Here is a 22,431-nt window from a genome sequence, read left to right on the forward strand (position 1 = left end):
CCGAATTGTATTATCAAATCCCGTATTATAGGGATGATACTTATGTACAAATGTCACTCTCTATGATTTATCTCCCTCATCGGAATCTCTAAGTCTGTCTAAGTCTGCTCTTGTTTCTTCCAAACCTCTAAGTCATCTCATCAAACCTTATCTTTTGTGTTTCAGGATTAGTGCCAATACGTTAAACCCTTTGAAATTGGGATTTGGGTATAGCTATTTTAGGAGATGGTAGATGGGCACTAGTAAAATGGAGAGTGCGGTTTCTATCCGTCTCTTTCCTATAAAGGTCTGTAGATAAGTGGCCGCGCCGATCTTTTACCACCTTCGTGTCTAAGAAACTTCATCATAAACCAGCATGAACTAATAATTTTTCCGCAAGATAAGATTGAAAGCACATTTTTCAGAACCAAGGGGAGAACCGCATAGTATGAACAGTGATGTGAGACAGTGCGGACTGCGTTTGTCTGATTTGGGCCTGAAAATAAAATCGGGTTTATGCCCCTAAAGGTTTATCATCCTGTTAAGACATATGTGCAACTTGTCACCAGTGAGGTACAGGAGCGGATGGACTCCATTAAAAGAGGTGAACTACGAGCGACACATAATGTGACATTGTAAAGAGAAAAGGGCTATCCGTGCATTAATGGAGGATAAAAACCTGGTCTTAAAACCTGCAGATAAGGGGGCTCTATAGTCCTGCTGGACAGAGTGAGATGGTGATCCTGTTTTCCGGATTATGGAGAAGATTATGAAAACTGTAGGCCATTATGTAACTTTAGGCATCATTGATGAGAAGATGTGTACCTTTTTGATAAATCAGTCACCTACAACTCTGGTGCTTTATATACTTCCTAAAGTGCACAAAACTTTGATTGATCCTCCCGGACGCCCTATTGAGGCCTCGGTGGAATCTGTTCTATTCCACCTGGCCATCGTTCTTGAGAAAGTACTTACTCCTTTGGTAAAGTATACACAGTCCTTTTTATTAGATACACCACACTTTCTCAGAACGTTGACAGGTTTGGATTCGGTTTCCCCTGATAGCCCCCTGGTAACAATAGACGTGGTAAGCTTGTATACTTCTATTAACCATAGGGAGGGAATTCAGGCCGTGAAGACATTGTTGAGGAATAGCAGTTATACAGCGATTTAACAGGAGCTCTTTTTGCAATTATTGCATTTAGTTTTGTTTGAGAATTATTTTATGTTTGAGGCTAGCTATTACCTGCAGAAACGTGGGACCGCGATGGGGTCGAACATGGCCCCGCCCTATGCAAAAGTGTTCATTTCATGTTTAAGGACATTGTATCAGGACAATGTCCTTATCTGGAAAAGGTTTATCGACTACATTTTTTGCATATGGGCAGGGCCACGTGAGACCCTCCTGTCCTTCATCTATTATTTGAATAATGCCTGCGATGGATTTATGATCAAAAAATTGTAAGTTTCTTAGACACGAAGGTGGTAAAAGATCAGCAAGACCACTTATCTACAGACCTTTATAGGAAAGAGACGGATAGAAACAGCACTCTCCATTTTACTAGTGCCCATCCTCCATCTCTTAAAAAGGCTATACCCAAATCCCAATTTCAAAGGGTTTAACGTATTGTCACTAATCCTGAAACACAAAAGATAAGGTTTGATGAGATGACTTAGAGGTTTGGAAGAAACAAGAGCAGACTTAGACAGACTTAGAGATTCCGATGAGGGAGATAAATCATTGAGAGTGACATTTGTACATAAGTATCATCCCTATAATACGGGATTTGATAATACAATTGGAAACACTGGCATTTATTGGGGAAAGCATCTCCGCAGGTGGAAGAATTAAAAAATCCACCTCTAATATGTAACAAGAGGAAGATAAGCTGGTCCATGCTGGTTTGGGTAGCAGGAGACTAACATTGAAACAAAGTGTATTGTCAGCACAGCGGAAGGGCACCTTCCCATGTCTCCATTGTCTCCAATGTTCTCACATAATCTGATGTTACCCATTCCATATCACTTTGACAAATGTAAGCATACTATAGCCCAACTAAGGTTTCAGGTATTGGAACAAGTAAAAACACCAAGAAGAGGGGGAGACATCAAGAAACTTTTATTACGCCGGGAGGCCTACTGGATCCACATATTGGATACAATACATCCCAGGGGACTCAATAGGGACTATGGGATTATGCCTATATGAGAATTTGTCTCTTGATTGGTCTATTTCATGACTAATAATTTTATATTGTATTTCCCTAGACCAGTGATGGCTAACCTTGGCACTCCAGCTGTGGTGAAACTACGACTCCCAGCATGCTCCATTTATTTCTATAGAGTTATGAGAGCAGCCAAGCAAGCGGGCATCTTGGGAGTTGTAGTTTTACCACAGCTGGAGTGCCAAGGTTAGCCATCACTGCCCTAGACACTGACCCTCCATTGAAGGATCCTCAAGTCTATGCTGTGGTATTCTTTATATATGAAGATATAATATATAATATCTGTTTGATTGAGATACCTGTTAAGAGCGGGATCCTGAGTCGTCGTCGTTGTTTTTGTTTTGCTTTGTATTTGATTGATGACCACCTGTTGATTACTGCCCGCTTTGGGCGTCTGACGTCACTGGGGCGGCGCAATTAACTATTTATATATGACATGCATTTGTATTAGGAACTACCTGTTGATAAAGGCATGTTTGCCGAAACGCGCCCTGGCTGATTGTAGGACATATTGAGAGGATAATACAATAATAGAATATACCCTTAAAGACACAGCTGCTGGAATTTTTTACATGTCAAACGTTGGAGTCTGCTCCTTCCCCGTGCAGCGTGCATACAGCGAGTGCCGGCCGGCTTCCTTACCGGTCTATAGGTCAAGACTAGATTAGTCATGTCAACGTGACTGTCACGTATAAAGCTATGGATGGTAGCCGGTGGTTTGAAAAAACATTGTACTGTTCTTTTTTTGTTGTTGTTTTTTTAATGACAAAGTTTTTATTGATCATCTCCAAAAAGTAATGTTACAATATCACATACAGGGCATACTGTTGTTTTTTAAAGTAAACCATGGTCCAAATATTATCAATTTTTGGTGGCAGATGCCTTCTTCTGAGAGCATTGTCTGAATCAAATCACAAATGATTTTGATTGGGCTGGGATACGATTTTTGGGGGAAAGTATTGTAAACATATTACGCATAAAACTTTTATAGATAGTTGAAATAAGTTCCATTATATTTGTATACATATATATTACCGTATAATTATAGATCTTAATTATGGGCAGTTTTTAAATATTAAAGTATAATAAATAGTAATTACAACATTCAGAAATACAGAAATGAACATGAAAACGCCTTACAGGTAAAACTCGAAAAATTTGAATATTGTGCAAAAGTCCATTTATTTCAGTAACGCAAATTAAAAAGAATTGCATTAACGCAGCTTAAAATTTGAATTTTGTGAAAAGGTTCAATATTCTAGGCTAAAAGTGTCAGACTCTAGTCAGCTAATTAATCCATACCCCCTGAGCAAAGGGGACCTCAAAATTGGGGTTTCATAAGCTGGAAGCCATAATCATCCAAATTATAACAAAGGCTTGAAATCTCTCGCTTTGCCTGTAATGAGTCTCATATATTAGTTTCACCTTTTAAGTTGCATTACTGAAATCAATGAACTTTGCACGATATTCAAATTTTTCGAGTTTCACCTGTATAACTTGTAGTGTTAATGGCTCTAATTGTACAAAAAAACAAAGACTAATGAAGCGTCTTCGGATTAGCTGGTTCTTGACTCCACCCTTGCACTTAGGAGTATAAAAAGGGATGACAGCAAGGAGTAGTATGTTGTACTCAGCTCCAGTGTAGGTGATCTGGACCTTGGCTATACTGAGTAAGTACCTCAGGAAGATTCTACTTCCTAAGATTTTCTCTTTTGAACCAGATTCATTTAACTTTATACACAATTTCTAATTTTATGTTTTACACCAATCTAATATTTGCAAGTTGTTTTTATTATTTTAATATCTTCTTCCAATATCATCCTGTCAAAATCAGATTTTTTTTTCATTTTAGAATTTTAGAAAAAAATACAATTATTAATTAGGATTCTTACAATTTCAGGATCAGAACCATGACATCCATGAACCTTTTCAGATGTCTCTTACTGTGGAGTTTTTATCTCCATCAAACTACGTCACAGGTGAGAACTTTTTTGTTTCATAAATGAATACATTGAAAAACTATTTTATTTAGTTTTTTACTACCATTTTTTAAGATTTAATAAATTTAAGATTTAACTACTCAAAGTAGATCTAAAATATATAGATATCTCAAGAAAAGATAAAAAGAACTATATATGTACATGGAAGGATATCATGATAAGCTAAAAGAATGGGTCCTCTAGAGATGACCATGTAATGTGTTTGGTGGTGTCTTGACTCTCTAAAGGCAGATGTCTGGTGAAAGAAGGATTGGGAATGTTAGTTGTCAACCTGCCAGATCATTTGTTCTAATGGGAGATAAACCAGCAGAGGCTCCTGGCAGTGACTTAATTCCCTCTCAGCCAACCTGAGCATCCATGTGTATGTGAAAGTCAGAAGAACAGCGGTCTGACAAGCCAAGTTTTGGCATATCGGTAGATGGAAAACTACTAATATTGGAATATATTTGAACTATCTTTATAATGATATTGTGTTAGTGATGTAAATTTGCTTTAACAAGTCTAATAATCTATAATGTCTCTGTGATTACAGGGTCAATCTGAAGTGGTTCAAGGTAAGATACTTAGTATTTACAAAATTTTTATTTTGTCAATTGTGTAAATTTTAAAAGCAGCAGCGAATAATGAGTCTCTTCTTAATGCATTGATATTCTCCTCTTATTTTCGGTAGGATATGACTGCTCGGATATATGGCAAAGAAGTAATCTTAGTACCAGTGGAATATACATGATAAAACCAAAGGAAGCTGAATTCTCTTTCCTGGTAAGACAGTGAGAAGAATCCTGGACTTTGTCGAAAGGTGTTGTCCAGACTTTTTTTTTTTTTTCAAATAATCCCTATCATTAGGATCTGCAAAGGTCCAACACTTCGCACCCCCACCAATCAGCCTTTCTGTGTAGCTCCATTGCTGGAAATTAGCACCAGAACTATACCACACTGTCAACATTGTAGTGGAGGTAGCCCACTACTACAATGCTGCTCCCATTGAAGTCAAGTCAGATCAGAAACTTGGGCCATGCACCACTGTGAAAGGCTGAAGAGCAAGACTAGCATACATTATGGGCCAGATTTATCATTACACTTACATCTTACTCCACTTTTATATATGTCCAAAGTCACTTTTGGCTAAGTCCGATTTATTAATGGTCCTTTAATACTGTAATAAATGTGGTTTGATAGTAGCAGTTTATGCTTCAGTAAGCGACTTTACTAAAATCGACTCGTCTTTGCGAAAAAGTTGCATGTTCTATTAAAAAGTCGCATTAGATAATCATGGGCCTCACCGGAGTGAAATTGTGCAATTTTCTGCGACTTTTAAAATTTTTACAATAGTAAATCTGTCTAGAAATTTATTTACATAACAAAATACGCCAACTATAAAAAAAATGGCGAGCATAGTGCGGAGCCAATAAAAGTCACAAATTTTTGCGCAGTTTTAGCGATTGCGCAAAAATTTGCGACTTTTTCACTCTATTATTTTGACGTGAGCTAATGACAAATCTGGCCCTATGTGTTTAAAAATAGATCAGTGAGAGCAATTACTATAGCAAAATGTACCCTTTTGGCAAATTGTCGTGATCCTATTCTTTATGAGGAGGGCTGGCACATGTCTGTCCAGCCAAGAATGGAGATTTGAGATCCCTTGTTTTTGGCAACTGTAGAAGTTCAAGATATTGGATCCCCCACCTATGTGTCTGATTGACAAGCTTTTAATGTAAAAGACAGGTCGTCATTGGGCCAACCATTTTGATTCTTTTACATAGTATTTTGAAAACAATTTACAATATAATTTCCAAAATCATATCTATAATTATTATTATTAATAATAAGATTTACAATTAAGATACTTATGCTCCCATTTAAGGTATACTGTGAAATGTCTGAAAATGGTGGCTGGACTCTAATCCAAAGACACAATGGAGCCGATGGATTAAGTTTTGAGAAAATGTGGACAGAGTATGAAAATGGATTTGGCAACCTCGAAGGTAAGTGAGACATTATATATATATATGTATGTATATATATATATATATATATATATATATATATATATATATATTTATGATCTAGGCACAGTCTATTTTTACACAGATTCTGAATGCCGTCGAAAAAAAACATTCAACAAAAACTCATACCTACCTCACCAATCCCGCACAACTAAAGTTCTAACACATTTTGAGTCCTCTGCAGGTCTCTTCTACTTGGTCCTTCTTAAGACACAAGAAATGACTTGACTGAGGCAGGCCACCACTGTGGTCAATGCCTTATTGAGTGCCATTTCCTGTGTGTTAAGACAGGCCAAAACGCAGAGACTGACCTGGGAAATGGTAAATTGATGAAATGGTTGTATATTTTTATAGCAATCAAAGTCTAAAAACTCTCTTTATGAGATAAGACGAAAATGGTCTTCAGAAACTGTGGACTCTCTTTCGTATTATAATTGGTGGTCCAAGAAGATACTAGAAATGTTGTAGTTATTCACTGCCATCTATCCCTAATAACTGCTTAAATTGATTCCTTTTGTAAATTTTTGGAGGGGAAAAAAATACATGTCAGATGTATAAAAGCAGACAGATATATCGTCTCAGAGTTATATTTATTGCTAGGTCAATCAAACATTAGTTCAGTGCATTTCTTTTTTAAAAACCTTGAAAACATGGCCCAACCAATACTATCCAGGCAAACCTCTGCTTCTTCAAACCATATTATATTAATGGTCCTTTTACAGAGTTTGAAGTTAATTATTTTTTTATAAATTTTTCAATTCCCTCCCAAAATTCTTGTAATTGAGGCAGGAATTCCCAAGAAAAATTTCCCCCTTTTGAAAAATCTCTAGTATGACATTTACAACTGTTATTAAACACTGATTTGAGTTATTGTGTTTCATGGACTAAACTATCTTTATAAATGATGGGTTCTTTAGACTTAAAACCAAAAAAAAAAAACAAAAAAAGTAGACTTATTTATTTTACTAATAATAGTAAAAGTCCAGCTCACCTGCATCAACAGTTTTAAGAGTGCACGGATGGGATGAGACCCAAGCATATAAACTTGAACGGAAAGGAAGAAAGATCCAGCACCTTGTTTTTCTTGCTTGACGTTTATTCCACAAACCAAATGTACAGCGGTGATAGAAACCTCCAAAAATAAGCCCCAGTACGGTCTACATGTTTCGAACCAGATGGTTCTTAATCATTTGGTTCTTAATTATTTTACTATTGGTTACCAACAGTAAAATTGAACGGAGTGAAAATCTTAATTGGAGGCGTGTTTCTCTCTAGGTAACAGATGCTGCATCCTTAGGATAAGCCATCACTTGCTGACCGGTGTGGATATGGTCCTAGGGGCCCTCATCTATCATGACAATAAAAGGGCTAAGGCCCTTTGTCCATCAATTGTACTATTGTTTACTGGCTTATAGGGTTAAGTAGCAGTTCTCTGGGTGGCTGTAGAGCTGTGCAAGGACATTGACAAAGGATTCTCATAAGAGATAAGGGTCCCTATCTTCAGAGCCACACTGGTCAGCAAGTGATAGCATATCCAATGAGTATGTCATTAATTTTCTAGAGAATTATCCAATTTTGTCAATATATTTGTATATCACCACGTTCTCCAGTTTAATCTTCTCATGTACTTGACTATTTTTATTTACTAAGGTGAACACTGGCTTGGGCTCAAGTACATTTATGCCCTGACAAACCAGAAGGACAGGTCCTCCAAACTGCACATCAGCATAGGAGACTTTGATGGCCATGAAGCCTATGCAGAATATGATTCCTTTACCATAGGCGGTGCAAGCAGCTACTATAAATTGTCAGCAGGAAATTACTCGGGTACAGCCGGTGAGTGCATAGAGAAAAAAATACATAAAAAAATGTGAAAATGAAAAATCATACAGTTAAAAATGTGTATAAATTATATTTTCCATTGTAGGAGATGCCTTCCTTGGAGATGGAAGAAACGGCACCAATCACCACGGCAGCACATTCAGCGCTGTAGATCTTGCCACTGACAATTGTCACCCATTTTGTATGGTTGGGGACATCATTTACCTCAGCTGTAGTAAACAATTCAGTGCCGGCTGGTGGTTTAACGCCTGTGGATCTGCAAATCTGAATGGTGTTTGGCGCTCACCACCAAGATATAGATACTGGGCCTCATCAGTGTCGTGGCCAACATGGAGACCAAGCGAGTCCCTGAAATTCAGTAAAATGTATGTGATCTAACAGTAGATGTTTTTGGTTTTTTTAACACGATCATTCTGTAATTTATAATCTTTTTTTTACAAATGTTGTTATAGTGTATCACTTTCTGTTTTTGTCTGAATGTATTAAAGAAAACTCACATTTATCACAGCAGTATGTTTTTTATTAAGAGTAGAAATTTAGGGTCCATACAGTATTGCCAGTCTCGAAAGGGGTTTTCCAGGATTTATTTATGGATGGCCTATAATTAGGCTAAAACCTGCCTACATTGACAACAACTCAACAACTACTATGTACTGTAACTAACTGACTGCAAAACAAGCTCAATAATATAGATGGGTCACACACTCTACCACTTACCCCAAAAAATAAAAAATAACCTACGTAATACATTTGGTGTCCATATACAGTCATGGTAGCCATGCCCATTAATTTATTAAAGGGGTTTTCTGGGACTTCATTAATGGCTTATCCTTAGAACAGGCTATCAATATCAGATTGGTTGGGGTCCGACTCCCACTGTAGTCTCAATCTTTACCAGACATGGCTCCGTACATAGTGTAGTAGCTGGGCCTGATATTGTAGCTCAGCCCCATTCGCTTTGGAGCTGCTGTTCCAGGCACAGCTACCTGTCCTGACTATGTCATACACCTAAACACTCGACTGTATCCATTATCTACACTATAACAATATAAGAGAAAAAAGTCTACAGGCTTTCATTAACTTGCGCAAGCTCCTGGTGCCATCTTTGTAGACTTGACACCTGACATCCACCTTACATACATGGTGCATATCTGGGAGGGGTTGATAAGAGGGAAAATGTAGCTGAATTTGTTATTTCTACAATTTCATTTTTTTTTATCCTAATACAAAATGTAAATAGTCCATACATTTTAGGTTGCTGATAAGTCTTTGCCTGGTAACTCCCTCTCCCAAATGTACATGTTTTCTTGGTCAAGCTTGCATGTGTTCTCACTCGAGAGATGGAAATAAGCCACTGACAGACATTTCTGATAGAAACTAATCTCCTTGAAAACTAAATGACTGAGCATGTTAAACTCAAACAGGCCACCCCCCCCCCCCCCCCCCCCACACACACACACATCTGCCTCCATGAGAGTTAGGAGGGCCCTGTACATCATAGATGTTTATCCAACTATAATCTAGTGCGCATGGGAAGCTTTAGAAAGAGTGAATGGTCAGCAGATGTAAAATTGTAGTAATTAGATGCTGGTTGAGGACAAACATTAAGCAGTCACTTAAAGGCAGGACTGTTAAACACGATTGTAGACCCCCCTCCCCCCCCCCAAGCACAGTCAAATAAACATCATAACAACAATTCTGTCTACTAAGAGTTGCAATTTTTTTAGACACAAAGGTGAAAGTGTCATGGTAAGGAGCAGTGAACCCTAAACTCCCATTGTGTACACTGACTTTCACAATCCATCCTAGGAAGCAGACCGCAACTGGACGACAGTCCCTTCCTAGATAAGTGCAGGGGCCTATAAGGCCCCTCCACCGTTCAGTGGAGATCAGAGCCTAAAAAGAGGCAGTTACTGCCCCCATTTGTACCTCTTAGTCATGGGCGGATTGGCCATAGACCTTACAGGGAAATTTCCCTGTGGGTCGATGACCAAAGGGCAACCCAAGCTCTCTTCTCTGCCACTGGCCAAGTAGATAAATGCTGTAATAATCCCACCAGCAACCACACATGCCATCTGAATTCAACCGCTGTGGCCTGCATCTCATCTCCTAAGCCCCCTGCTCCATATCTTAATCAGGGACAACTGGAGGACAGAAAATGACAGCTATTGAGGGTCACAACAGAAGGACAGCTTTTGGGGGAAAATATTGTGCTGCACTATGGTATTTGGTTATGCTGGGATGGTGTTTTGCACTAGCATGTTGCCCCACCTTCTGTCATTTTGCACCCCCCTACAACACGGCACAACTTTTAGTTTTTTTTCCAGGGCCACTTTAAGTTTACAGTCTGCCCTACTCTTAGTGCCCCCTCAAAGCTGCTGTTTGTTGCCCTTTAGTGAGGTCTATAAACTTCCGCCATCAGCAGTGGCTGGCAGCTATAAAGACTCACATCAGTGCTGGCACAGATCTGGCCATTTAACCCCTTAGATGCTGTGGTAGGTAACCAATGCATCATCCATGAGATTACCAGAGGGACAGAGCTCCCTCTCTCTAATATTGGGCCCATGCAATGTGTTTGCAAGGACCCAATGGTTGCCATGATGACTTACAAAGCCCTACAGACTTGCCATGTATCTAAACCTGAGAGGCCCTGCAAGAGGCTGGGTCTGATTATATATAGTGTACTATGCACTGAAATAGCTGAGAATCTTCAAGAACCAAGTGTGTCCGTGTAAAACAAAAACTTGCAAAAATTTCAATAAAAAAATAATAGTTTCTCCTATAATTACTCATGTATAATTGGTTAAAAAAACTAAAACAAAAAATACACATTTGGTATTGCCGCGTCTGTAATGACCTGATCTATAAAAAGATCACATAGCAAAAAATTAAAAAAATACTGACAGAATTGCTGTTTTTCCCAACCTCCCAAAAAATGGTTTCAAAAGTAATCGAAAAGTCATATGTACCCCAAAATGGTACCAATAAAAACTACAGCTGTTCTGCAAAAAACAAGCCCTTTGACAGTTATGTTGGACGAAAAATAAAAATGTAATGGATGTTAGTATATGGCAGTGCAAAATATAACTTATTTTCAATAAAAAGGGATTTTATGCTGCAAAAGTAGTAGAACAAAAAAAACTATATACGTTTGGTATCGCCATAACCTTATCGACCCACAGAATAAAGATACCATATCATATATATCACATGGAGAACCACGTAAAAAAAAAAAAAACACTCAGAATTAACATTTTTGTACACTTCACCTCCCAAAGGTATAAAAAGTGAGCAAAAAGTTGTATGTACCCCAAAATGGTACCAATAAAGCTCATCCTGCAAAAAACAAGCCCACTCACAGTTACATTGGTGAAAAAAGAGAGGACCCCATAAAAAATTAAAATAAACACTAACGGATTAGCAATTCTTGCCCCTCACCTCCTTAAAATGGTATAAAAAGCAATAAAAAAATCATATGTACCCCAAATGGTACAAAAAAAAATACCGCTTTTTTGTTTTGCTGTTAACCCTTGCTGTGTACAAATGAATTAAAGTGGAAAATCTGCACAAAAAAATGAAATTTTTAAACTTCACCTCCATTTTGCTTTAATTCCTGTGGGTTACCCAAGTTTCAAAATTTGTTTTTAATAATTTTAGGGGTGTAGTCTCTAAAATGGGCTCATTTATGGGTGGTTTCCCTTATGTAAGTCCCCAATAGTGACTTCAGAACTGAATTGGTCCTTAAAAAAGTTGGTTTATAAAATGTTGTTGAACATTTTAAAAATTGCTGGTGAATAATGATGAATGTTAATAACTATTGTATGATGCATCACTACCTGTCTCAAAAGCAGAGAAAATAAAATTTAGAAAATTGCAAATTTTTAAAAAATTTCCATAAATTTGGATATTTTTTTTATATCAAGGAATAACATAACTCAAATTCACCACTAACATGAAGTGCGATATGTCACAAAAAACTGTCTCAGAATGGCTTGGATAAGTAAAAGCATTCCAAAGTTATCACATATCCCTTGAAAAAATTGGGCTTCGGCATTTGGTCCAAACTGGCTTTTGCTGGATAGGGCTAAGATTAGGGATTATGTGTACATAACATTGATCATTTTAAAGTGCAACTTATTAATAAGTGTGAAGAATTTACTCCACCACACTATAAGCCTCAACGGCCATTCCAGGCTTTGCGGAGCAGTCAGTAATGACCGTTGGGTTGCCAGGTGCCACAATGTGCTTCCTAGACAATCTGCATTGTGTAAATTCAGTACTCCAACCTGTCTGGTGCTGTAACTAGTGTAAAAAAAAATACCCTGCTTTCTTGTTTGACCATTTCTTCCCCATTATGGACTGAAGCCTACCTCACCAGGGTGTTGGCATCTTTGCCCGACAACGTATCGCAAAGTGTACTGAGGGGCACTTCATCCACTGGAGCCCCCTGGGTGTTGGCAGCTCTGCCCGACGCGCATTGCAAGGTATACTGTGGGAAACTTCATCCACGGAGCACTGCTAACAGTGCAGCGCAGGCACGATGTGGGCACAGGGCGTAATGGTGTCGCAGCTTCTGACTGTGCAAAGCCTAGTGGAAAACTCTATATGTAAGGTATCTAAGGATATCTCTGGAGTTGCGTTCAGCATATGCTCATATGCTTCGCGATACGTGTTGGGCAAAGCTGCCGATACCCTAAGTGCCAAAGCGGAGTCGCTGCCCGCTATGTTGTCGGGTGGAGCTGGCTGCTACCCACAGACTCGCTATAGCTAAGGAGACACAGAGCGACCCTTACTTTGGTGGAAGAGTTGTCCCCTACCTGCGGGTAAGCTGGGCAGAAGTATACATGCACACACCATTGTTGGAGAGACACAGGGCAACCTCTGCCCCTCTGAAATGGCGGGCGCCTGCCGTCAAAAAATCACATGAAATATACATAAACAGTATACATTTATTTATTTTTAATTAAACATACGCCATTGCTTTGTGATGTATAACGGGGAGGGAAATGTCAATCAACCCAACCCGAACACGCCCACGATCCTCCCCTTGGTCTGCGAGCCAAAAATTCTCATTTTCAATGCATTGTAAAACTGTATACAGTCCTGACGAAGAGGGCAATCCAGCCCTCGAAACGCGTAGACTAAACTGCTAATAAAAGATTATTCTTTATTATCGACATCGCTCCTGATGTTTTACCTATCCAAGTCCTGGCAGCGCCTTCCAAGATCCTGAACCAACTTTTTACAGCTACCTACTTAACCTGTCGAACGCTCCAAGTATCACATGGGACCATGGCCGCAGCCTAGGACAACCGCCCACTGGTCGGGATTTTAAATAACCAGCAGTGCAATCTACAGTTGTTGTGACTCCTCACAACACTATTTGGTAAGCAAACTCTCACCTTCTAACCTACATTTAAACAACTGATACCGCACATGTGGCGCCTTTTTCTTCCCACTTTTATCTTCACGTATTCAATGAGAACTACTCAAGAAACCTGCTGGAAAACCATCTTGCTCCACAGCAGTATGAACAAAAGAATACCAGTCCTTCAAGTGAGATTAAAGGAAATTAGTTCCTATAGGGAATGTTAAAAGGATAGATGCTCACTTTTAGTTGTGTACACAACATCACATAATTAGCCTAAAATTTTTAGTTGCTTGCTTCAGGTTCTGCAGTTCCTGGAGAACCCCCTTGGGACCGATTCCCTAGCTGGATTTAGTGAGAGAGAAATTGGATGGGAAATTTCCACACAAAAGATTCACCATTTTTGCAGCCCATAGACTTTTATAGACGTTATGGTTCGTGGTAACAGAATCAATAACGAAATTCACCTTTTACCAGTAAACGAAGCATGAACGAATTTCAAAATATGAAATTCGCTCATCTCTAGTTATGGGGTAGATACTGGATACAGTTTAGATAATTTCTGATCTGATTGTTTAAGTGTATGACGACGTTGGGACAGATAGCTGTGCTGGAGCAGTTCCACAGAAGTGACTGGGGCAAGGCTGCCATACCAGGCACAACCTCTGATATCAATAAAGTCCTGCAAAAATCCCTTTTAGACAATTAATAGTCATGGCTACAATCACTGTATATGGACACCAAATGTGATGCGCAGATGATTTTTTGGGTTAGATACTGTACATTTTGTTACCCCTCTAAATTATTCACACTGATTTCAGATAGTAGTTGTTGGCAAGTTATAGTCAATTTAGGTAGGTATTATCCTAAAGATAGGTCATCCATCTACACCCGGTAAATCCAGTAGTCTGTTTCAGCAGAGGAACAGGCTACCAGGTTATCGTATCCAGCCAAGCCGGACACTGACACACACCACACGATCCATATTCACTATAATGGGATCCAACAAGTTTCTGGCATAAATAACGACTTTTGGCCAGACCGGTATATGTCCTGCCAAAAGCTGGCATTTATGCCAGAAACCTGTTGGATTCCATTATAGTAAATAGGGATTTGGTGATTCCTGTCGTTGTCCGTCTAAACTAAATACAGTAACTCTGGTAGTCTGCTACTCTGTAGGAACAGACTACTAGATTTACCTAATGGAGGTGTGAGCCTACTCTAAGACCTACAGAGACAGGCAATACTGTATGGGTTCTAAATTTGTACTTTGAATAAAAGACACAAACTAATGGAATACGTTTCATTTTTCTTTATTACATTCAGATAAACCCAGAAAATGATAAACTATAACAACATTTATATAAAAAAAAGAATATAAATTACACACACAAAAATAGTATCCAACATAATGGAAGAGTAGAAAGAAACCTTCTACTTGTGGATCACATACATTTGACTGAATTTCAGAGACTCACCGAGTCTCCATGTTGGCCATGACACAGATGAGACCCAACGTTTATATCTCGGTGGTGAGCGCCAAACACCATTCAGATTTGCGGATCCACAAGCGTTAAACCACCAGCCAGCACTGAATTGTTCGCTACAGCTGAGATACATGATGTCCCCAAGTGCACATAATGGGTGACAGTTGTCGTTAGGAAGATCTTCAGTGCTAAATGCGCTGCTGTGCTGACTGGTGCCGTTTCTTCCATTTCCAAGGAAGGCATCTCCTACAATGGAAAATATAAAATTATATATTTTTAATCTTTCCTCATAAATTTTTTACTGTTTCATTTTTAATTTTGGACTTTTTTTTTATGTATTTTGTTTTCTACTCACCGGCTGTACCCGAGTAATTTCCTGCTGACAATTTATAGTAGCTGCTTGCATTGGCTATGACAAAGGAATCATATCTTGCATAGGCTTCTTGGTCACCAAAGTCTCCGATGCTGATGTGCAGTTTGGAGGGTTTTCCTATCTGGTTTGTCAGGGCGTAAATGTACCTGAGCCCAAGCCAGTGTTCACCTTAATTAACAAAAAGTATCAAGTACATAACAGGACGAAACTGGAGAACATGGTGATTCACAAATATCTGACAAAATTGTAGTTGGACGTAGAAATTGTTAGTTGAAAGGAAGCTTCTGTCCATGGAGCATGCCAACACTTTCTGACCATTGTGTCTCTGGCACCCTTATCGGTCACGAGAAAGGCTTCACCATTGTCTTTGCATAGCTCTACAACCACAGAGAACTGCTACTCAACCCCATCAACCAGAAATCGATGTTAAAACAGATGGTAAAAGTGCCTTGGCCCTTTTATTTTCATGATAGATGAGGATCTTAAGGGTCAGATTCACACTGGTCGGCAAGTGATGGAATATCCTAGGGAAATGGCAGCACTTACCTAGATAGACACACCCTTTCAATTGAGATTTTCACTCAGTTCTGTTACTATTGGTAGCCAATAATAAATGTTAAATGTTTGGTTCCAAGAGGAGTACAACTAAAGAAAGCTCAGTTAAAAAGATGGTCCATTCAGTGTTTCCCATCCTAAGGTTTGTGGAATTTAGCAGATAAGGTCATTTTAGGAATTTTCAAACAGTGGAAAAAAAATCTCTTGGAAATTCCTGCTTCAATTTTTTGCGGAGATTAGAAAATGAAAACAAATATATGTATATGGCTTCCAACAGAATTAATTCTGTAAATGGTCTATGAACACAATATAATTGGAAGAGGTTTACCTGGATAGTGTTTGTTTGACCATGTGCCTTTCAACAAAGTGTGCCGATTGCCGAACAGATGTTTGTTTGACCTGTGTGCCATTTAAAGCTTCTACTAAATATAAAATTGAGCTGACTGTCTGCTTTTATATGTGTGACATGAAAAAAAATGGCCTAGGTCATCATTTTTTACCAAACAAATTACAAAAAGTCAACTTAAGCAATTATAAGGGGAAAAGGCAGTGAATATCTTGTGGACTCACTACAATCTTGTGGACTGTGTTTCCAATACCAAACACAGTCCAAATTGGTGCTGTTTCTTCGAATTCAGGGGTCAGCAACCTCAGACACTCCAAAACTACAATTCCCAGCATTCACACAGGCTCAGCTGCTCTTGCAACTCCTATAGAAGTGAATAAAGCATTCTGGGAGTTGTAGTTTCAGAACAGCTGGAGTGCCGAAGGTTGCTGATCTCTGTTCTAATCTCATAAGGACATTTTTTGTTTACACAGGCTCAGAATGCTGTAAATATATATTATCGCCTTATCGCTTACCGCTCTCATTCCAATGCTTCCCAGGTCCCAGTCAGTCTCTTCCTCCTAGTCCTTCTCAATGCACAGGAAATACCACTCAGTTAGACATTGACCACAGTGGTGACCTGCCTCAGCCAAGCCATAACCTGTGTCTCAAGGGGGATCAGGTGGCAGAGACCCATGGGGGACCCAGAAAGTGTTGGAACTGGACTGGTGGGGAATCGGTGAGGAAAGTATGAAATTTAAAATTTTACAGCATTTGTGTGGGAGAACATATACTTGATTGATAACCCATGTATGTTTGCCCAGATTATTGCTAAATTGTTAATATTTTAGTATTATGTGTTTTTTTTACCTTGAAGATCGCCAAATCCATTTTCATACTCTTCCCACGTTTTCTCAAAGCTTAATCCATCGACTCCATTGTGTTTTTGGATTAGAGTCCAGCCACCATTTAAAGACATTTCACAGTATACCTTAAATGGAAGCATAAGTATCTTAATTGTAGATCTTATTATTTTCTTACTATAAAAGGAGATAATGTAATACTTATAATTTTCAAAATTATATTCTAAACTATCTTCAAGATCAACATCATGTAAAATAATCAAAATGTTTGGCCCAGTGACAATCTGTCTTTTATTTTAATAATTTGCCAGACACTTGGATGGGGGTCCAATGTCTTGGACTTCCAAAACTGCCAAGAAAACAGGGTCTCAAATCTTCATTCGGCCAGGTTGGTATGTGCCAGCCCACTATACAGAGATGAATGAGTACATTTGGCTATTTTAAATTATTATTCATTCATCTCTATTTAAAGGGCTGATGTATGCAAGTCCTGCTCTACTGCCCAAAATGGCCCTTCACATTGGAGACCCAAATGTCTAATCTGTATTGACGTCAATAAGAGCAGCATTGTAATGGCGAGCTACATCCACTACAATGTTGAGTGTGCTGTGTAACTCCAGTGACGACTTTTGGCAACAGAGCTTCACAGAACAGCTGATCAGTGGGGGTGCTCAGTTGATGATGGTCTCTCCTGAGAATAGGTCATCACTAGTGTTGAGCAAACTTGTTTTTTAAGTTTGGCATCTAAAGTTCGGGTTATCGAAGAATCCCGTTATGGATTCTTAATTCCATTATGGCCCGTGGTAACGGAATCCATAACAGGATTCTTCGATAACCCGAACGCGAACTTTTGACGCCGAACTTTAAACACAAGTTTGCTCAACACTAGTCATCACTTTAAAAAAGGCTGGACAACCCCTTTGGGTAAAGTCTGGGATTCTTTTCATGGTCTTACCGGGAAAGAGAACTCAGCTTCCTTTGGTTTTATCATGTATATTCCACTGGTAGTAAGATTATTTCGTTGCCATATATCTGAACAGTCATATCCTACCAAATATAAGAGATAAAATTCAAGGTATTAAAAAAGAGATGCGTTATCTGCATCACATCCTAAGAATATCATTAATGTATATTTAGAATATATATATATATATATATATATATATATATATATATATTTAAAATTTACACGATTAAAAAAAAAAAAATTTTGTAAAAAAGTTTCTTACCTTGAACCACTTGAGATTGAGCCTGTAATCACAGAGACATTATAGATTATTAAACTTGTATAAGCAAATTTACATCACTAACAAAACATCATTATAGTGATAGATAAAAATGATGCATTACAATATTTATAGATTCTATCTACCGATATGTCAAAACTTGGCTTGGCAGACCGCTGTTCTTCTGAGATCCACACACAGTACATATGAATGTTCAGGTCAGCTAAGAGATAAATAAGCCACTGCCAGGAACCTCTGTTGGTTTATCCCCCCCATTGAAAAGAATGATTGGGCATGTTGACCCCCTAAAGGCAGATGTCAGGACACCCCCATACATATTACATGGTCATCTCAAGGGGATACATTTTTGTAACATCATTTATTCTTTCCATGTATAGTTAAAGTTGTATGTTTTTGATTTCTTGAAATATATATATAAATTTGGATCTAATTTGGTTCTGTTAAACTTCACAAAATCTAAACAAAAATGCTAAAAAACAAGTTCAAAATAAAATTTCAATGTATTACATAATGAAACCAAAAACTACTCACCTGTGACGAAATTTGATGGAAATAAAGACTCCATAATAAGAGACATCCGAAAAGTTTCATGGATTTCATGGTTCTGATCCTTAAAATGTAAGAAACCTAGAAATTAACAAATCATTTAAAAAAAAAAAAAATACATAATATTCATATTTGGACAGTAAAATATTGGCAGAAGATATTAAAATAACAAGGAAACATGCAAAGATTATATTAATGAAAAATAGAATTAAACATTTTGTATAAAGTTAAAAGAATCAGATTAAAAAGAGAACATCCTAGGAAACAAAATTCTCCTGCAGTACTTACTCAGTATAGCTAATGTCCAGATCACCTACACTTGAGCTGAGTACAATATACTACTCCTTGCTGTCCTCCTTTTATACCCCTTTGTACATGGGTGGAGTCAAGAACCAGCAAATCAAAAGACTCTTAATTATCAGTCTTTGTTTTTTTTTGTACAATTAGAGCCATTAACATTACAAAGTTGTAGGTCTTCAGGGCGCTTTCATGCTCATTTTTGTTTTTCAGAATGCTGTAATTACTATTATATGGAATATCTACAAATTTAATATAACTAAGATCTATAATTATACTAATATGTTCAAAAGATCTATGAAAGTAAATTTAACTATAAATATTTGGATTAGAGATGAGAGAATCCTTTAAAAAACGAATCAAATTTGTCTTAAATTTTCAAAAAATTCTGATTTCAGCCAACTTCAAATCTACTAGAATTCGATTCATAAAAACCTCTCAAAATGGTGGCCAGAAGACAGAGAAGAAGGCACCTGCCACCAAAAAGGGATACTTTTTGGGCCGCTTTTAATAAAAAAAAACTCCAACAGCACAATGTTTTTTAAAAACTACCCCATAGCCATATATGTCACTTTGACATTGCTAATGCTGTCTTGGCATTAATCAGCTTGAAATTGGGATGGATACAGTTCTAGGAGACCTCAGAGTATCATACACAACGTTTCAGGGCAATCTGAACACTTTTAATTAGAGCAGAATTTCTTCGTACCAAGTTGACTCTGCCTACTGATTCTTTAGAATTGGATCTTCAATAAATTTCTGGAAAATTGTTCATTTCTAATTTTGATATTTTATTTTTTGTTACTTAGATATTGAACTCCCATTAATTTGCATATTAATGTTGTTTTTTTTTACTTTGTTTCAATCTTCTAATGAAAAAGTTACACAATTCTATTGAAATTTTAAAGGGAGTCTGTCGCCAACCTGACCGGTTTTAAACAGATCACATTGTTCAGGGAGACACAGACATGACACAGATGTTACCTGTGTTTAGTTTTTCAGATCCTTCAAATCGGCCAAAAAGTAATTTATATGATATGCTAATGAGCCGTCGCGAGTTTGCTGAAAGTGCCCAAGTTTCCCTGCCTCACTCGCGCCCAACTCCGCCCCTAAGTAAACTCCTGCCAGCCCTGTGGCTCTGTGACATCATATTTCCCTATAGCCCGTTCGCGCATCACTGCCAGGCCCTGGCATGCGCAGTGTTCTGCCCACATTGGGCAGAGACTCACAGATATGCATTGAGCATGCGCCAGAGTTTACTGAGGTGCGGAGTTAGGCGCGAGTTCGTGACAGACTCCTTTTAAATTTGTTGTGAGCAGCAGGCAGCTACCACAACATGACGAACATTCTTTTCATGCTGATCGTATGGTCACGGAAAGTGTGGCTGTGTGATTAAGTACAGGCAACAGATCGATTTTAGAATTGGAAATGAAATTAATGGAGATGAGTGAATTTCTTGAAATTAGTTTCGGGTTAGATAAAAAAAAAAAAATAATAATAATAATTCCATTCGATACTAATAAATTCAAATAAAAAATGCTCCAATTGGTCTGAGAATTGGCATATGTCATGGTGAGGTCTCCAAGAACTCATATTTTTTATTTTGTCTTTCTTTATGTCTTCCAAAATCTGTCTCCGTTTGTTTAGAATTTTCGTTATTTAGATATTGAACTCTCAATAAATTGCAGATTTAGGTGCTTTTTTACTCTATTGAAAAAAAAATTGTAGTGAAAAAGTTAAAAAGAAATTGAAATAGTAAATGTTCTGTGAGCGGCAGGCAGCTACCACAACATGAAGAGCATTCTTGTCACGCTGATCGCTTGGTCACGGAAAGTGTGTCTGCCCAATCAGGAATGGGCAATAGTTCTAGTGGTTAGGGCAATCTCTGATGTCTTCTAACGCTGGTCAGAACAACTGAACATTGATGATGATCAGTGTACAAAACAAAGAAAAGATTTTAAAAACTGCATTTTCCCAAAATAAATAAATGAAATAAATATATATTAAATGCTAATGTATATGTACTATAAATAGCATCTACATAAAGTACAACTCATAGTGCTTCATACAGATATGATGAATTAAAAAAAAGTCTTTTTCAGATTTCTTGGGAAAAAGTTTCATTTATTTGTGCCAGTTAATATAGGCCTAAGCATTCAACATTTTTTTTTACAAAAAAAAAAATCTACTGTATTTAAAAAACAAAATCAAATTTATAATTGGAAATTAATAGACATAAGTAAATTTCTAGAAATTAGTTTTAGGTTCTATTCTAACGAATTGGTAAGAAGATTCCATTCGGGTATGAATTAATTCGACCCAAATCAAAAGTGCTCCAGTTAGCCTGACAATTAGTATATGACTCTCTGTGGTCTCCTAGAACTCATCTGCTTCTTTCTTTTTAATCATTTATATTTTTTTTATAATTTTCTCCATCTCTCAAAATGCTGCACAATTTGTTTAGAATTAATTTGTTCATCTCTCCAAATGAAATTTCTTGTGAATTAATGATATTTTTTTTTATAAAACTGAAATATTTTAATACCACTCAATGGCTTTTGGTATCTGTAAGCATATTAATGTTAATATATATATATATATTTCAATTTGGAAATGTATGTATATATATTTTTTTTTAGATTTTTATTTTCTAAGGTCTTGCCACCAGTTCCCATAGAGTTTAGCTCTGTATTCTTGATGGTTTTGCTACTGTCATTGAAACCAACCAGACAACAAAGTAGGAAGGTTTTCTCATGAATAATGACTTCCCGTCTGGTCATGGTTTTGTAAGGAGCCACAACCCTGAAAGTAGCAGAACAAAAGAAAGACACTGAACCTATGACTTGTACCACAACATGAGTTCAAAGCAGTAGAGACCTAAAAACAATACTATACACATAGTAGACTGGAAGAACAACTATCTGGAATATTCAAGAGACCAACAACTTCCTTTCACCTGGATATTCTTGATCTGCAGTTCTGTTCAAGCATGAGACCTTCATGTTTTATTCATGGTAATTAAGCATTGCTCATAAAAATCATAAATCGATATACTCCTTATGTCATGAACAGGACAAGCTTTATTTTCTACCCTTGGGATACTGAAATGGTAGCCACAGACTGAATAGAGATGTGGACTTATCATTATGGCTTTGTAGATACGTGGTGATTTTTTGGAAAATTATATTACAGTTTTTGTAAAACTAACAGAAAAATATGTCTTGCCGTTTTGACAAAAAGGCTAGAAGAAATGTGGCAAACAGGGCCTCATTTAGGACTAATGCCTTGGGTCTATATTACCATTGGTAAAGTAGAGGC

The 22,431-nt window shown here is 37.6% G+C and overlaps 2 protein-coding genes across 2 annotated transcripts; one reads left to right on the forward strand and one right to left on the reverse strand.

Moving 5' to 3' along the window:
• The first annotated feature begins 736 nt into the window (after positions 1 to 736).
• Positions 737 to 8,430, forward strand: LOC122921393 (fibrinogen-like protein 1). Its single transcript, XM_044271372.1, has 6 exons — positions 737 to 961; positions 4,737 to 4,758; positions 4,875 to 4,966; positions 6,069 to 6,189; positions 7,861 to 8,046; positions 8,138 to 8,430. Exons 1-6 carry the CDS (start codon positions 737 to 739, stop codon positions 8,428 to 8,430), a joined length of 939 nt encoding a protein of 312 aa, XP_044127307.1.
• Positions 8,431 to 14,854: 6,424 nt separating this feature from the next.
• LOC122921394 (angiopoietin-related protein 5-like) lies at positions 14,855 to 22,115 on the reverse strand. The gene is made up of 8 exons (XM_044271373.1): positions 22,070 to 22,115; positions 18,802 to 18,897; positions 18,396 to 18,472; positions 18,253 to 18,274; positions 17,979 to 18,070; positions 17,031 to 17,151; positions 15,263 to 15,448; positions 14,855 to 15,153 (listed from the first exon to the last, which is right to left on the reverse strand). The coding sequence occupies exons 1-8, from the start codon at positions 22,113 to 22,115 to the stop codon at positions 14,855 to 14,857; spliced, it is 939 nt and encodes a 312-aa protein (XP_044127308.1).
• Positions 22,116 to 22,431: the final 316 nt, after the last annotated feature.

Source organism: Bufo gargarizans, chromosome 11 (assembly GCF_014858855.1).
Source record: "Bufo gargarizans isolate SCDJY-AF-19 chromosome 11, ASM1485885v1, whole genome shotgun sequence".
Taxonomy (NCBI): domain Eukaryota; kingdom Metazoa; phylum Chordata; class Amphibia; order Anura; family Bufonidae; genus Bufo; species Bufo gargarizans.

What these genes read in the sequence shown, in the direction of transcription:
- LOC122921393 (XM_044271372.1), top strand. Translation starts at nt 737, where the DNA reads ATGGAGAAGATTATGAAAACTGTAGGCCATTATGTAACTTTAGGCATC. An exon ending in AAGCTGAATTCTCTTTCCTG is followed by an intron (nt 4,967 to 6,068) that starts GTAAGACAGTGA and finishes CTCCCATTTAAG; the next exon opens with GTATACTGTGAAATGTCTGA. An exon ending in AAATTACTCGGGTACAGCCG is followed by an intron (nt 8,047 to 8,137) that starts GTGAGTGCATAG and finishes TTTCCATTGTAG; the next exon opens with GAGATGCCTTCCTTGGAGAT.
- LOC122921394 (XM_044271373.1), bottom strand. Translation starts at nt 22,115, where the DNA reads ATGAAGGTCTCATGCTTGAACAGAACTGCAGATCAAGAATATCCAG. An exon ending in AAGCTGAGTTCTCTTTCCCG is followed by an intron (nt 17,152 to 17,978) that starts GTAAGACCATGA and finishes CTTCCATTTAAG; the next exon opens with GTATACTGTGAAATGTCTTT. An exon ending in TGGATTTGGCGATCTTCAAG is followed by an intron (nt 15,449 to 17,030) that starts GTAAAAAAAACA and finishes TTGTTAATTAAG; the next exon opens with GTGAACACTGGCTTGGGCTC.